Source organism: Eucyclogobius newberryi, unplaced genomic scaffold, assembly GCF_026437365.1.
Source record: "Eucyclogobius newberryi isolate DKJ021-1_F unplaced genomic scaffold, fEucNew1.0.hap1 SCAF_6, whole genome shotgun sequence".
NCBI lineage: Eukaryota > Metazoa > Chordata > Actinopteri > Gobiiformes > Gobiidae > Eucyclogobius > Eucyclogobius newberryi.
Genome location: NW_027316278.1, coordinates 14,321,321 through 14,335,419, shown reverse-complemented (window position 1 = coordinate 14,335,419; position 14,099 = coordinate 14,321,321). Strand labels below are relative to the sequence as shown.

The window sequence follows — 14,099 nt, the reverse complement described above, 5'->3', positions numbered from 1 at the left end:
TATCAATGTACTGCAATGTCTATAACAAGCATTTTTTTTTTTATCATAATAGTGTTTCAAAAAACTTTCCCGTTGTCAGGAGCGGAACAGGATTCGATCCCGCAGCATGTCGAGGCGCTCAGCCCCTTCGAGCAGCGCGGTGGAGAGCAGTCTGTCCAGGATGAGGAGCCGCAGTGCCCACAGAGACCAGGACCAAGACGGCTTGGTAAGTCTCAGAAATTATGTTCTTTTTTTTTTTTTTTTTTTTGTCCAGTGTTCTGTTGCATAGCAGACGGGGAGAGTTAAATCTGAGGTGTTTGGAGCGTGAAGGTCAGATGGCGGGATGTAGAGGAATGTAGTTAGTTGACTGGGGCCTGACAGGTGACTGCTCTGCTGCACTCTCATGGACTATGGCGATGACTAATGCTGAAAGACCGGCCTCGCTGCGTCTCCCCCGCCCACTGTGTGCTCAGGTACAGGGAAGTGCCACACTCTATTCAGGGCCAGTAAATCAGGATTGGAAAGATCAAATGGTTAATAAGTAGCTTGTGTATAAGGCGCATTTACCACTGATCTGTCAGAGAGTTCAAGGGAAAGTACTGCAGTGAAAATGTGAATGACCTATAATTATAAGGTTAGCAGTCTTTGTATGCGACCGTTTGTCATTTTCTCCAAATTGCATTCGTGATTCTCTTATATTTGCTCACTGAACATGGTTTGAACCAGTCCATGTATAGAACAAGCCTGCATGTCTATCCCCATGAACTCTGTGTGTCGTCTGATAATTATTGCAGTGTTTGGGTTAGTGCCATCGCGTTTAAGGCTCTAGCCCCATCTAGTGGCAATATACTAGCAGTCAGATGTCAGGGCTCTCTCAGACCACCAGCGTCTGTCAGTGGTGTCTGTGTAGTTCAAAAGTCCAGAGCATCTTTTGGACAGTCCAGTTTCTCACTGCAAACTGAGCCAACATCTTTAACAAACGTGTGAAACTGTTGATCATTTAATGAAATACAGGCTCTATTTAAATAGCTTAATACCTTTTTTCTTACCAAGTTTAAAAATGTTGTTGTGAACTGGTCTAAAAGCCTCTCATGGACTGGTGTTAAAAAAAATAGCATTAACTATGTGTTATGTCCATTTCAAATTAAATAAATAGTTTGATTGATCCACTTCAAAACCAATTCTAATTCGGGATGTCACAATCTAAAATTTAGTGTGAAAAAAAACACAACACGATTTAATGATTATTCACGATTACTGGGATCATGTCCAAACGACGGTGAAATATATCATTTTATTTCATTCACATTGTCTAACATGTTACAATCCCTCAAGTTCAAGATGTTAAGAAATGGGTTAGGGTTAGGGTTAGGGTTAGTTAGAAATATAACTTTCTGAATGACAAAAATGAAGTTATTGTTAAAAGAAGACCTGCACGATAAAAAAGTTATGATGCGATTAGCTTGAATAGCTTGAATCAAACATACTTCATTTTGCTCCTAGATTGTGACAATTATAATTTTTAGGAGTACATTGTGACCTGAATAATCAAGATTATTGATTAACCTAATAACTTTGACATCCCTACTGCTAAGGCAATCACACAATTTATTTTATTTGCATGAACGCTTTCTCACACATTTTAACAGCATTTCATCAAGGTGGACAATATTGCAACAAATCGGTTGTTGCCTTATGACATGATTTAGTTCTCGCGCACAGTTCCTGGCACAAACCCATAGTGACACTTGAATGAGACCATAATGGAGTCGAGATGAGCTCATTTTAGTTGAACTGGAGGGGAAGGAGCCTTGTGTCGGGCCAGAGCAGAGAAGATGGGCACAGTGCTCGGAGCTGTCTTTTACCTATGGTCCAGCTGCCTCACTCTGAGGTGCTTATGGGTAAGAGCTTTTGTACTTTTAATACTTAAATGACAAATTATGTTTATTGTGTAGTAGCTTTTTTCTCATGGTAGGATGATATAGATTTAGTGCTTTGGGTCATGCGCAGTGCCGGCTTTCTGAACGATGACGTCAGCAGATGGAGGGAAGGGACCGGCTCTGACTCACTTTCCGTTCGGTGATGCTGCGCGTTGTGTTCAAGGGAAATTAGGGACATTACCGGCAATGATTATAATTGTACTGTGAGTGGTGATTGGGAACTAAATTGAAAGGAGGACGTCGTATTTAAATCATATGTCAAACCGGGAAGTCAGGTTAAATCTTGAGGCTTTTCACTTCTGTTCCAGAGGGATGAATTGCAGAGGGTTTTTTTTCTTCCGTTTTTTCATTTATTCAAGTTTGAGGAAGCGGTAGAAAAAATATTGTATATTATGAATTTAAAATGACTTACAGTAACAGTACCACACGGTTCACCGCAACATTATGAAAACACAAACAAAACCTGTGGCAGCCTTTCTCTCTGTAAAAGTAGTAGAGATGTTTAGTAAGAGAGTCAATGTGACAACAAACTACACATTTTTTTGTAATTTTTTTGTAATATGTCAACTTTTTTAATTTCTAGAGGATTTTTTGGGTATTGTATTTAATTTTTGAGTAAACTAAATCTGCCTGAAATTTTGCATAATTTTTTTTAACTTAATCCTTGAATAAATCAGGCTTGGATAACAACAAATCCTTCGGTACATTCCATCAAAATCTTGTTAAGTACAAGTTTGGAAAGTTTTTTTTGTGTAGGTTATACTTTAAGCAGTGATCTTTATGTTAAGACAATAGTCTTTGAAGTTACAATTCCCCATGAAAGCCTATATGTGGAGAGAACATACTGACCAAACAACAAAAAATTGTGTTGCCTTGTAGTGTAGTGTTTTGCCTTAAGCAAACAGAGCATTTCTCATAATTTATCTCCATAGTTTTATATTTTATTCAACATCTATAATCTTATTCATTTACAATGTGTCTATTCTTTAGTTCAAATTGTGAACTGCAGGCTTCCATAACGTCCCATAATGATTTCAGGTGCGGTCGTTGTTGGTATTGTATTAAATCAAACGTCAATTGACATGCAGTGACTTTGTTATTTTGGCTAATGGCTCCACATCGTCACAAAACTGGTTGTTGCACACGTTTGTAAATAAAACCACTCCTGTATGTTATAAGTGCTTTGTTTAACGCGGCTATTCACTCTATTTATATGACCATACACGATCACGTTGTAACTTTATATATACCTCTGTTTCTGTCACACCCGTCAACAAGCGGCTTATTTTGACTCAAGCTGTTCATATTCTTTCTGTGCTCGTCATCTTCAACAGTATGGCATTAAACCTATTTATCTTGCATTTTTCCGTGGTTACAAACAAGTTTCACAACAGTTAGCAAACAAATGGTCTACTAAAAGGGATTAGGCGTTGTGTAATTATAAAGATTTCACACGGGAATTAATTAGTAGTAGTAAACTGCACATTTATTTGTAAAAATGCAGAGAAAACATATATATTCTCAAGACGGCTATCTCACTCCATGCCTTCTCTTTTCCTAATAAAATAGTGAGTCGACCTTAATTTATTTATTTATAGGAGATCTTCTACTGAAAGTGTTTTTCAGACTTCCTATAAGTGATCTGTTTTTCTGTATCTACCTCTGTATCTACCTGCGTTGCACCAATGAAATTTCCCCATGTGGGACAATAAATGAATATCTTATCTTATCTTATGATGGTGTCAACTAAGACTTATTAGACGATTTAATCTAAAGTACACAATTTAAAGGCTTCCAGCCCTCATAATGGGGTTAAACCAGGAAACTTGCACAAAACCAGGCCTAGACCCGGATCGTGCCAGGACAAACCACTCTGCTTCTCACTATACCAGCAACCAGGATCTTATTTTGGGTTATAGTAGTTGTCGGTCGCCCCGCTCTCCTCTTGCCTGCCACTGAAACAAGCTGGAGGGACAAGGCACTGCAGCCCATATATCACACTCCCTCCCTCCCTCCCCTCTGCTCGCTGCCTGTTCTCTGGATAAGGGACCTCCCATTCTCTCCCCTCTCTCACTTCACTCCACACTCCCTCATCCTCTCTCTCTCTCTTTCTCTTTCTCTCGCTCTCTCTCCACCCTGTTTCTCCTTGACAGCGGTGAGTCCTGTAGCAGCATTGGCGGTGGTGACGCATTTTCTGCTACCTGCCCGTACCTGCAAGAGGGGGCAGGCACCACATTTTTGTCCCACTGCTTGCCTCGTTGCTTTTTTCCTCTTTTGGAGCGTACATGATTTATTTTTCATGACTTCTCCTCTGGCTGGCTGCTTCCTGGTGGAATACAGATGACTACAATAACCCTTGGTGCACTTCACTGCCAGGAAGTATCGCACGGGATTCATTTTTCACCTTTGAACTGGCAATCGGGCACCGGATTGGCGAGCATGTCATGGCCGCATCAGTGAGGGAGCGCAAACGGCAGCGTGAGCTCTTGTGTCGGTCAGGTTGAAAGAATAGAGTTGACGCATGTGAGTAAATTAGGCAAGTGAAAGTTTGTGGGTTATTTGAGGATGTGATAGCTGTCAGGTCCGTCATTTTCGTTTGCAGCAGTGCCTGCGAGTGGACTCGACATGAAAGCTTGGTAACTTGAATGCAGAAGGTGCCGAGTTGAGACCGCAACCTCGGATAACCTTTGGACGCTTTCTGGATTTGGTGTGGCTGGTATATCATAGTTGGCGATTCGTCTCGAAATAGAAAGGAGAAAGCTTTGCTATTTGCTTAAGACCAACACCGTGGAGCCCGGACTGAGACAAATGTGACCAGAGCCATGTCCAGCCACAGTAAGAACTCCAAATTAACATCTGCATTGCTGTAAACATCAACAACTACTGTCACCCCTGCGCCGGACTCCCTCTAGTTTTGCATTCTGTTACGAAACACCGGTGCAGCATTGCCCTTGTGCCAAATAACTCTATTGTAATAAATTTCACTGTAATGTCCTTGTTTGGATCGGAAAACCTGCTCAAAACGGACCCTTAATCGCCATAGCAGTTGTGATGGAGTATTTGGGGGACAAGATTACGGTTGCCCAGTCCCAGATGACGGGATGGGTTGGGAACGTCCGTCGATCGTTTCACGGGGCGCTCGGTTTTTTAAGGACGGGCCAAGGAGACGACGGGGCAGGGGACTTTAAAAGGACCAACTCGCTACGGTCGTTGGCCTCGCGCAGCAGAGAGTCCATCCGGAGGTTTTCGCTGCGCAGCCAACAACGGCTCTCACTACGGAGACGCACGGCTCCCAACACCCCCACCGCTGTAAGATGGCACGCATGTTTCCTCTGTTGTTTACATATAATATTCTTTGCTAAATAGGGCCCAAATCGTTCCCGATTAAAAATAGCTTTGAGTGTTGACCACTGTTGAACCTCATATTAAAACATGTGACTGGTAAATATGAAAGGCTGCCTCACAGATTCACGTGAAAGTTTACTTAATGTGTCTCAGACCTGGATGAATGTACGAAATGATATGGGTGAAACCAAACCGATCACTAATCACTGCATGCTATCTTGCTGCTAGATGGCAAAAGGATGGGAAAATGAAAGCAAGAGACTCATTCACTGGAGGTCTGAAATGTCACCCTGTTAGCAGCTGCAGTCTCACAAGTCATTTGGACCCAAGCCAGATAGTTCAACATTTTAGGAACTTATCCATCTGTCTCGTTTTGTCCGTCTTGGCTTTTATGTCAGCAGCCGTGTGTGGCAGTGTGGCGTCTTGTAGACATTCCCAAACGTTTTCTGTTGTTGCCAAATTTGGTTGGCAGTTTTAGATAATCTTTTGTAATGCTGGTTCTTGAGCTCTCTCTGTATTGTACGTCCATGTACGGCGCTGGACACTGCACTACGGTAGTCATTCCTATCTTTAGGTTGAGCCTGTTTGCTCCTGAGTCAGAGCAGCTAAAGATACATTTGTTTTGATGGTGATCGTGTGGCTGTCAGGTGTAACATGTCTCAATTAAAAAGTTAGAGTAAGGATACAAGCACTTGCAGATTTTTTGTGTGTTTTAGGTTTAGGGTTGTAGTTCCTTTTGTCGTTTAGTTGATTAACCGACAAAATTGTCTTAGTCGAAAATATTTTGTTTTTATATGGACAACAACAGAAAGGAGAAAGCCCGAAGTGAGTTTTCTGGAGTTTTTGGAGTGACTGAACAGTTTAATCTGCCTTTTCTCTAATGAAGATGCTGTTTACCAATATTTATCTGTATATTCAGTTGTTCTTTGTGTTGTCATTATTTGACTACAGCCCATATTTGCACGTTCATCTAGTAATTTCATCCTATACAATGTGTGAACATGGACCAAATGAAAAAAATTATGGAACTAGTGTAGTGCCATCATTTCTTAAACTTTGCGGGGTTGACAGAGACAGACGGATTCATGGCCCTTTTAAATTCTCACATGCCATTTGTGTCATATCACGTCATGTTAAATAAATGTGTATATATATAAATCGCCAACTGTTCGTGTTAACCAAGCCCTAAAACCACTTGCTGGAAAAAGGCCAGTTGTAGCAGTAAACTTAATGGAGCCAGTTTTATAACCAAAAATAAAGAGAAGCTGTTCTAAATCTGAGTGAAAAGTGGCCCTTTTATAGAAACGCTATTACACTTATTTGTGGATTTAACTTGAAAACAATCCTTTGAGTCGATGAAACCAGCACATCATAACTCAGTCTTAAGCCAAGTCAGGTTTTACATTCTCCTCTGGGCTTACTTGGCATTAAACTTATGACCCTTTTCTCTTGTATATTTTATAACTACAAACACCAAAGCGCGGTTTTACCCCAAGCCCATCTCAGACCAGAGTGGCTTGTGTCCATTTGTTGACATGAGTGGCTGGTTGTTGTAGGATATATCTCCAGGATGTGGTTATTGATTGGTGCTGAGTGCACACAGAGCAGCCTTTCCCACTCCACCCAAAGCACAAATCTGAAAGCACTCGGTGATTAAATATTGTAGTTTACTGTGAGGTGTTTACACGCCACTGCTCCCTCTGCCGTGAGGAATTATGTAAGGGCAAAGCCGGTGAAATACAGGCATTTAAAAAAAGAGGTGCTGAAATTTTGCGTTGAATTACTAAATTATGATTTGTTATTACTTTTAATCTGGTCCTTGCACAAAAAATGCCAAATGTAAACATTTGGATGTGTTATATTACTCTGTGCTGCCTCATGTGGCTTTTATTTTATAAAGTATTTATGGTAGAATGACAAAAAGAGCTGATTAAAAATAAAATTAACACAAATACTGTAATTTTATAAACAAGGGTCTAATTTTAAGGTCCATTCTCATTTTGTGTGACACTTGAACCTTAGCCAAGACACTTACAGGTACATTTTATCATATCCCTAAGGCATTGTTAAATCATCTAAATATCATTATCGGGTTGATTTAAAAAAAATAAATAAAAAAAAATAAAAAGAAAAAGCATTGATACAATTTTGTCAATTATTATTATTATAGTGCTGTTGGTTCTTGTTAGAGCTAGTGTTCAGGGGTTTTAAAATGTGTAAAATGTAACACCAACGTCCCTTCTGGTCATAGGTTGACTGTAATAATCAAAGGGATAAATGTATATGTGTTTCAAACAATTCTGCTCCACTGGAGCATGTTGTTTGTCAAGTGAGAATTAAAAAAACAGCATTATCGTAAACTTCACTTTTATTAGCTTTTAATAGCTCTGCCCTTTCCTGTTTGCCTTGTAGGAACACAGTTACACAGTGAATCACTTTCCAATTTGTCACTGAGGTGTGGAGTGGTGTTTGAGCCTGTCTGTGGTAATGCAGGCTGCTCAGATAGGTTTGTTATCGGCTGAAGTTTCCAAGGCCCTGTCCCTACCCTTTCCTCCAAAGATTGTCATTCAGCACAGTTCAGTGATTAGACTCTCTCCTTCATCCCTCCATTCATCCGCTCTTTGTTCATCACTTTACCCGAACGCACCCTTCCTGTGCATGTCTGCTGCTGGATAATGTTATTAAGGAAAAGTCTGTGTCCCTAATACAGCTGTTTTTCTATGCTACTGATCCCAGCAGGCCTTAGTCATGCCCCTTGTTTTGAGTTTGTGACACTGCCATTACAATTACGAAAGTCATATTGCAAATGATTATTCACATTTAAATGCGCTAAGTAGAGGTGAGCAATATATAACAATACAATGATGTTTTTAACGTATGCAAAAATTAGAATATTGTGCATATCATTCAAACTTCAAGTAAATTAAAGCCGCGGTTGCGGCGATGATTGCTCTCGCCACCCGCGCGACCGTGTTTTGATCGCGATTGTCCCAGACACTGCATTCTTAGACTTTATTCTTCATTCTTTAGACTTTATTTTTTAGACTTTATTCTTTAGATACAACAACAACAACATCAATTGCGCAGCAAGAGACCCAATGCTAACGCGCCGATGCTAACGCGCTGATGCTAAGACCACGGCAAGAGAGGAAATGTTCCTTCAAAATAAAAGAGGAAGAGGAAGTGAAGGCATTAATTGCGCCCCTCCTGTGAAAATACACAATATCTACAATGCACTTTTTTCATGGCGTCTCGAGGAGAATATAATCCATGAGTTTCAAACAAATCGGACAATATCAAGTTTTTCACACAATGGGTAGGGGGCGCTATAGAGTAAATTTGTTACATGGTATTAATTATTTCTAATAAGACCATAAAAACGTATTAGTGAGTGAATTATGAGCGCCGTAGATCAATTCCATTAGGCGTGACTTGTCCTTGAAAAAACAGAAAATTAAGCCTTTTTTAAGGGCGTGTTACGCGGAATATCCATTTTTTGGAATATTTATTCAATTTCAATATCTCGATGCAAAAAGTGTCGTTTTGAGCTTGATCGTTTGACAAAAAACCTAGGACAAGTACAATTTTGAAAAAAATAGTCAAACGTGGCGGTGCCACTTGATTCAACATGGCTGACTTCCTGTTTATCATAGAGCGATGCTGCCAGGTGCGTTTTACTTGTCAAAGGTCAGAGGTCAAAGGTAGCTCTATCACTGTTCCACGTGTCTTGTGCCTAGGCCAAAGATTAAGCGTTGTATATTTTTTCTTTTTTGAACTGGTCGGCACTGTTGCGACAGGCGTTCTCGCAACCTCCATTTTAATGGAGTTCGGGCCGAGCGGATCGCGTCTTAGTCCCCATGTGTGACATTCATCAATGTTAGCGGGTCAAAAATGCCCGGGTTGTGGCAAAATGACCATGAAAGAAGAAGAAACAACCTGGCAAGAACAAAGACTCGTCGCATTCCATTCCTCGAGCCAAAAATGCTCCATTTCACAGTTGTCTGATCATTAAACCTCAACTATTTTGTTTAAAGACACGTTTTAACACATTTTTGTTGGATTTACATAATATCGTCTAAATATCCGTATCGGGATATTCACCAAAAAATATCAATGAATTCATTTTTATCGATATCACCCACCGCTTGCGCTGAAATACCTTTAGCTAGAAATGTTAAATTCAGTATTTTTTCACACCTGATCCCAGTATATTGTTTAACTGTTATGTGTAACCACGTTTTTGGAATGGTTTGGGATTTTGGAATGGTTCCTTATCACCCATCTCCTTACACTAGTGTCACCAAAACTTTCACAAATGTAAGGTTAGTGAAGCCTATTACCGTGGAGAACACAACGAAAAGCTTTTTGAAAATTGTAATACCATTTATACATATAATACCATTTATACATTTTTGCTCACATCACTGCATAATGTTACAAGCTTACTAATAAGCCTCTCCAAGCCCTGTGAAATTACTTCTGGTGAACTTTGCAAGTCATTGCTGTAAGCTTTTGTACAATGGTAGCTGGCTGTAACATGTTGGAGCAAATGTTCCTCTTTATGCGGATCAGGTGGGTGTGTTTTGGTTGGCTAGTACGTACTTGCACACGACACAGGAATTTTTATTGCATGATTTTTGACAAGACCGCTACTACATTATTTGTTTGTGTTTTTAGTGACGGCGGAGGCACGGCTGCTAAAGTAAAAGTTTGTGCAGGAGAGAGGGACAAAACTAGACTAAACTATGCATTAAACTGGTGTTGTGGAACAGATCAACAGCTGGTATTCCTTGCCTCAAAGCTTTGCTTTAAGTAGCTTTAATGTGTTATTTTAGTGTAGTACGTTTGCATAACATGCTCTTTGGAAAGTCCCAGCACCACCGTTTTCGGAACAAGATTGTATACTGAACTCCTTTTATCCAGCACTAAACACTGAATGACACTAAACTCTAAAATAAATGAAAATTGATAAATAAATAGATGATGTGAGAGGTGGCAGAGGATAGAGATGGACCTGCCTGTTGCATCTGGACAGAGCTGTTTGATAATCTTCCATGGCTCTATCTGGTCAAATCACATTGCTGGTTCTGAGGAGATCGTTAGGTGGCACAGACATTTTGAAAAGACAGAGATTAAAAAGCATTTTAGAATAAAATGAAATCAAAAATTGTATTTATTTAATTTATACTCTCATTTTCTCATTTAGTGTATTTAATCCGCAGTTGAGGCTTAATTACTCTTTAATAATACAACAACCCCTTTGGCTCCGATCCTCAATGCCATTCTCATTGCTCAGTTTCCTGCCAGGAGAAGGTTTTTCCCTGATAAATGACATCCTGCCCTACTGTTTTGCTACTTCTCTAAACTAGAGTTACCTTAATCTCACGCTCTTCCTTTATCTGAAGGCTGGTGCCAGCTTATTGTGTAGTGAATGTGAGAACAAGAGGCAGGAGGAGGACAAAGTGTACAGAACTAGAGCTTTGACTTGCATAGATATAGATGATGGTTGTCAACAGACTGTCTCTGTCCCGAATAACGCCTTAAACAAAACGCACCACAAATTCAGTTGAAGAATTTGCATTAACCACCAAATTGTGAATAAGGCAGATGGTTTTGGCAACTTAAAACTTATCAAGATGGCTTTACGGCAAGGCAAGTTTATTTGTAAAGCATAATTCCTATGCAAAGTAATTCAGTTTGTTTTACTTAACAGGAAAATGTATACATAAATAATCATAATCAAATTTACTATAAAGAATAGAGTGCAGATAAAATCTTTTCAGTCACATGCACAGCTAAATAAAATGGTTTTAGCTGCATAAAACGAAATGCAGATTCCCCATGTTTAGTCTTGACTCTGGCACCAGCAGGAGGCCAGTCCATGATTAGTCCTGACTCTGGCACCAGTAGGAGGCCGGTCCATGTTTAGTCCTGACTCTGGGCACCAGCAGGAGGCCGGTCCATGTTTAGTCCTGACTCTGGGCACCAGCAGGAGGCCGGTCCATGTTTAGTCCTGACTCTGACACCAGCAGGAGGCCGGTCCATGTTTAGTCCTGACTCTGACACCAGCAGGAGGCCGGTCCATGTTTAGTCCTGACTCTGGCACCAGCAGGAGGCCGGTCCATGTTTAGTCCTGACTCTGGCACCAGCAGGAGGCCGGTCCATGTTTAGTCCTGACTCTGACACCAGCAGGAGGCCGGTCCATATTTAGTCCTGACTCTGGCACCAGCAGGAGGCCGGTCCATGTTTAGTCCTGACTCTGGCACCAGCAGGAGGCTGGTCCATGTTTAGTCCTGACTCTGGCACCAGCAGGAGGCCGGTCCATGTTTAGTCCTGACTCTGGCACCAGCAGGAGACCGGTCCATGTTTAGTCCTGACTCTGGCACCAGCAGGAGGCCGGTCCATGTTTAGATGAGTCTACATTTAGACTCTGGTCTGTTTAATGTAGAAGTCACACAATCATCACAACTCCTACAGCTTTAAATCTGGGTAACAGTTAGATGTATATATATTTGTATGCATTCTAGTTGTTCATATAAGCTCCGACAGCAGTACTGTCTTGTGTAAGTCACTTGTGGAAGAGGCTACTACTACGACTATTTCCAGGGCGATCAGAATAAGCCAGGTGGATCACATTTCTCTGTCCACGCCTTGAGGCAGACACTCGGAGGACAGAAGGAGTCTCTTCAGTGTCTTCTCTCGTATGTAGGCCAGGGTTATCGGTTCATGCTTGGGCCTGCCTGTGTGAGCAGATTGTGGTTTTGAGACAGTATGTCCTCTGTAACCAGCCTCATTAAAACTGACATGGTTCAGTTCACAGTCCTGTTTGTCCAAGCTATTGTCCTTTATACACTACTACTTTGATTGATTTCATTCAGTTTACATTTTTAGCTGGTTGTGATTGCAATCAGATGAAGTTACTGTATGTCATTAGAGATCAAATCAGTCCTCAACTTTAACATGGAAATGTAAAACTGCAAGTGCTTGTTCTAAAATGGGTCAAACCAATCCTATTGCCTGATAAATCTATATGGGAGGAAGGGCATCTGGTGTAAAACAATCAGAATTTTAATAGAATAAATTGAAAACCAATTAATCAAGCTTCATTTCAGACTTGAGGGGTCCATATAGAACATGGAAAACGGACTCAGAGGACAAACCGAGTGATAATAATCTAAAGTCTCTTGATTTCACAACAGTGTACCAGGAAACACTAGTGTGCCTTGATGTACACAAACTTTTTGATCTCCGCATTCTGTGCGAACATTAATTAGCACAAACATCAGAGCTCACCCGTCATTGTACTGTGTGTAACCTGCAGCTTCTTGAGTTTACTTTCACTGCATCACAAGTGCAGAGGGATGTGCTTTAGGCTTAGAGGAGAAAACACACATCCATAAAAACATGTAATCGATTAATCCCCTTTTCATCTCTGATCATTTCTCCAGGTTCAGCAAAAACAAAACACAAGCACAGAAGATGAGTCCAATGATGCAGAAACTCCAGTCCATGAGACGGACAGTCAATACGGAACCTGGGAGACGGGACTGCGCTCTGAAGACAGGTAAGCACCAGGCTGAAACACAGTCACTATCACTTTTATCACACAGGTCACACTTTGATTATTGGCATTGTGGCCTCTAGTGGTTTAAAGTGGTATCACACTATTCTACTGAAAAATAACTTTGACATGGCTATTTTTGTACATCTCTCTCTTGTTAACTCATGCCATTAATCTAGGACAGCCAGATTAATCTGTGTTAATTCATAGTTAATACATTCATTCTCCCCAGAGACTCGCTTGTAAGCTTGTATGTGAGCGCTAAAACTAGTAATATGGGCTTAATATTTCACCAAACCACTACAGAAAACTGGCCTATCCCAGCAGCTTGAATCTGTCACAATAAGTTACACCCGCAAGCGACAATGAAGGGCCTTGTCCCCCTATAAACCTGTTGTTTGGTCATGTACATTTACCTGAAACGTGTTATCACAGATTTATTATGAAGTAGACTTAAATTATTGCCAAAAGGGCTCTTAAATAGGCACATTTCTTAAAATAATAAAATGTTAAAAATAACATTTGTAAAAAAAAACAACATAAAATTACCTCTCAATTAAAGTTTTAGTTGGTTTAAAGAATGACATTGAAGATAAGATAAGATAATCCTTTATTGTCCACACATGGGGAAATTTCATTGTTGCAACGCAGGTAGATACAGAGGTAGACACAGAAGAACAGATCACTTACAGGAAGTTTAAAAAACACTCTCAATAGAAGATCTCTTATAAACAAAAACTCCCACAGACAAAACCTCCCATTTCCCAACAAGGGATGGAGGGGAAAAATAACAAAGATAAAATAAATAAATAAATACCATTGCATGTGATCACGACAGTAATTGCACATGAATTGCACAGTAATTGCACATTAATTGCATTTAATTTGGGATTAATTTGTGATTGGTTGTGATTATTTATATTTCAAAACTGCAATCAAGCTGAATCTGATCTAAAAAAAGAAATCGATGAGAAATTTCTCTGATTTACTGCCATTATTTGTTATGTTGTCATTGACCTCTGTATTAATCTTTTGTTATTTTAATGTTAATTACTTTAGAAAAAGACACAATATAATGACTCAAACTAACAAGCTACAACCAGCAGCAGTTTGTAACCTAACCATTATTCATTTTCTAATGCCTAACCATTAATATTGCATCCACCAATGCAAAAACAAGTACAACCCTGCAGTATTTATTTATTTATTTATTTGTTTAAGGACATAGCATTTACATTGGACGAACCAAATGCAATGTTATAAGTGTTATAGCA

The 14,099-nt window shown here is 40.1% G+C and overlaps 1 protein-coding gene across 2 annotated transcripts in view; it reads left to right on the top strand.

The window, feature by feature from the left end:
* Positions 1-14,099, top strand: part of LOC140346948 (uncharacterized) — a 29,165-nt gene that overhangs the window by 9,322 nt on the left and 5,744 nt on the right. For both annotated transcript variants that reach the window (XM_072433223.1, XM_072433224.1), the window contains exons 6-7: positions 80-205; positions 12,713-12,828. In XM_072433223.1, the coding sequence (XP_072289324.1) occupies positions 80-205; positions 12,713-12,828 (242 nt within the window). The remainder of the gene's footprint in view (positions 1-79; positions 206-12,712; positions 12,829-14,099) is intronic.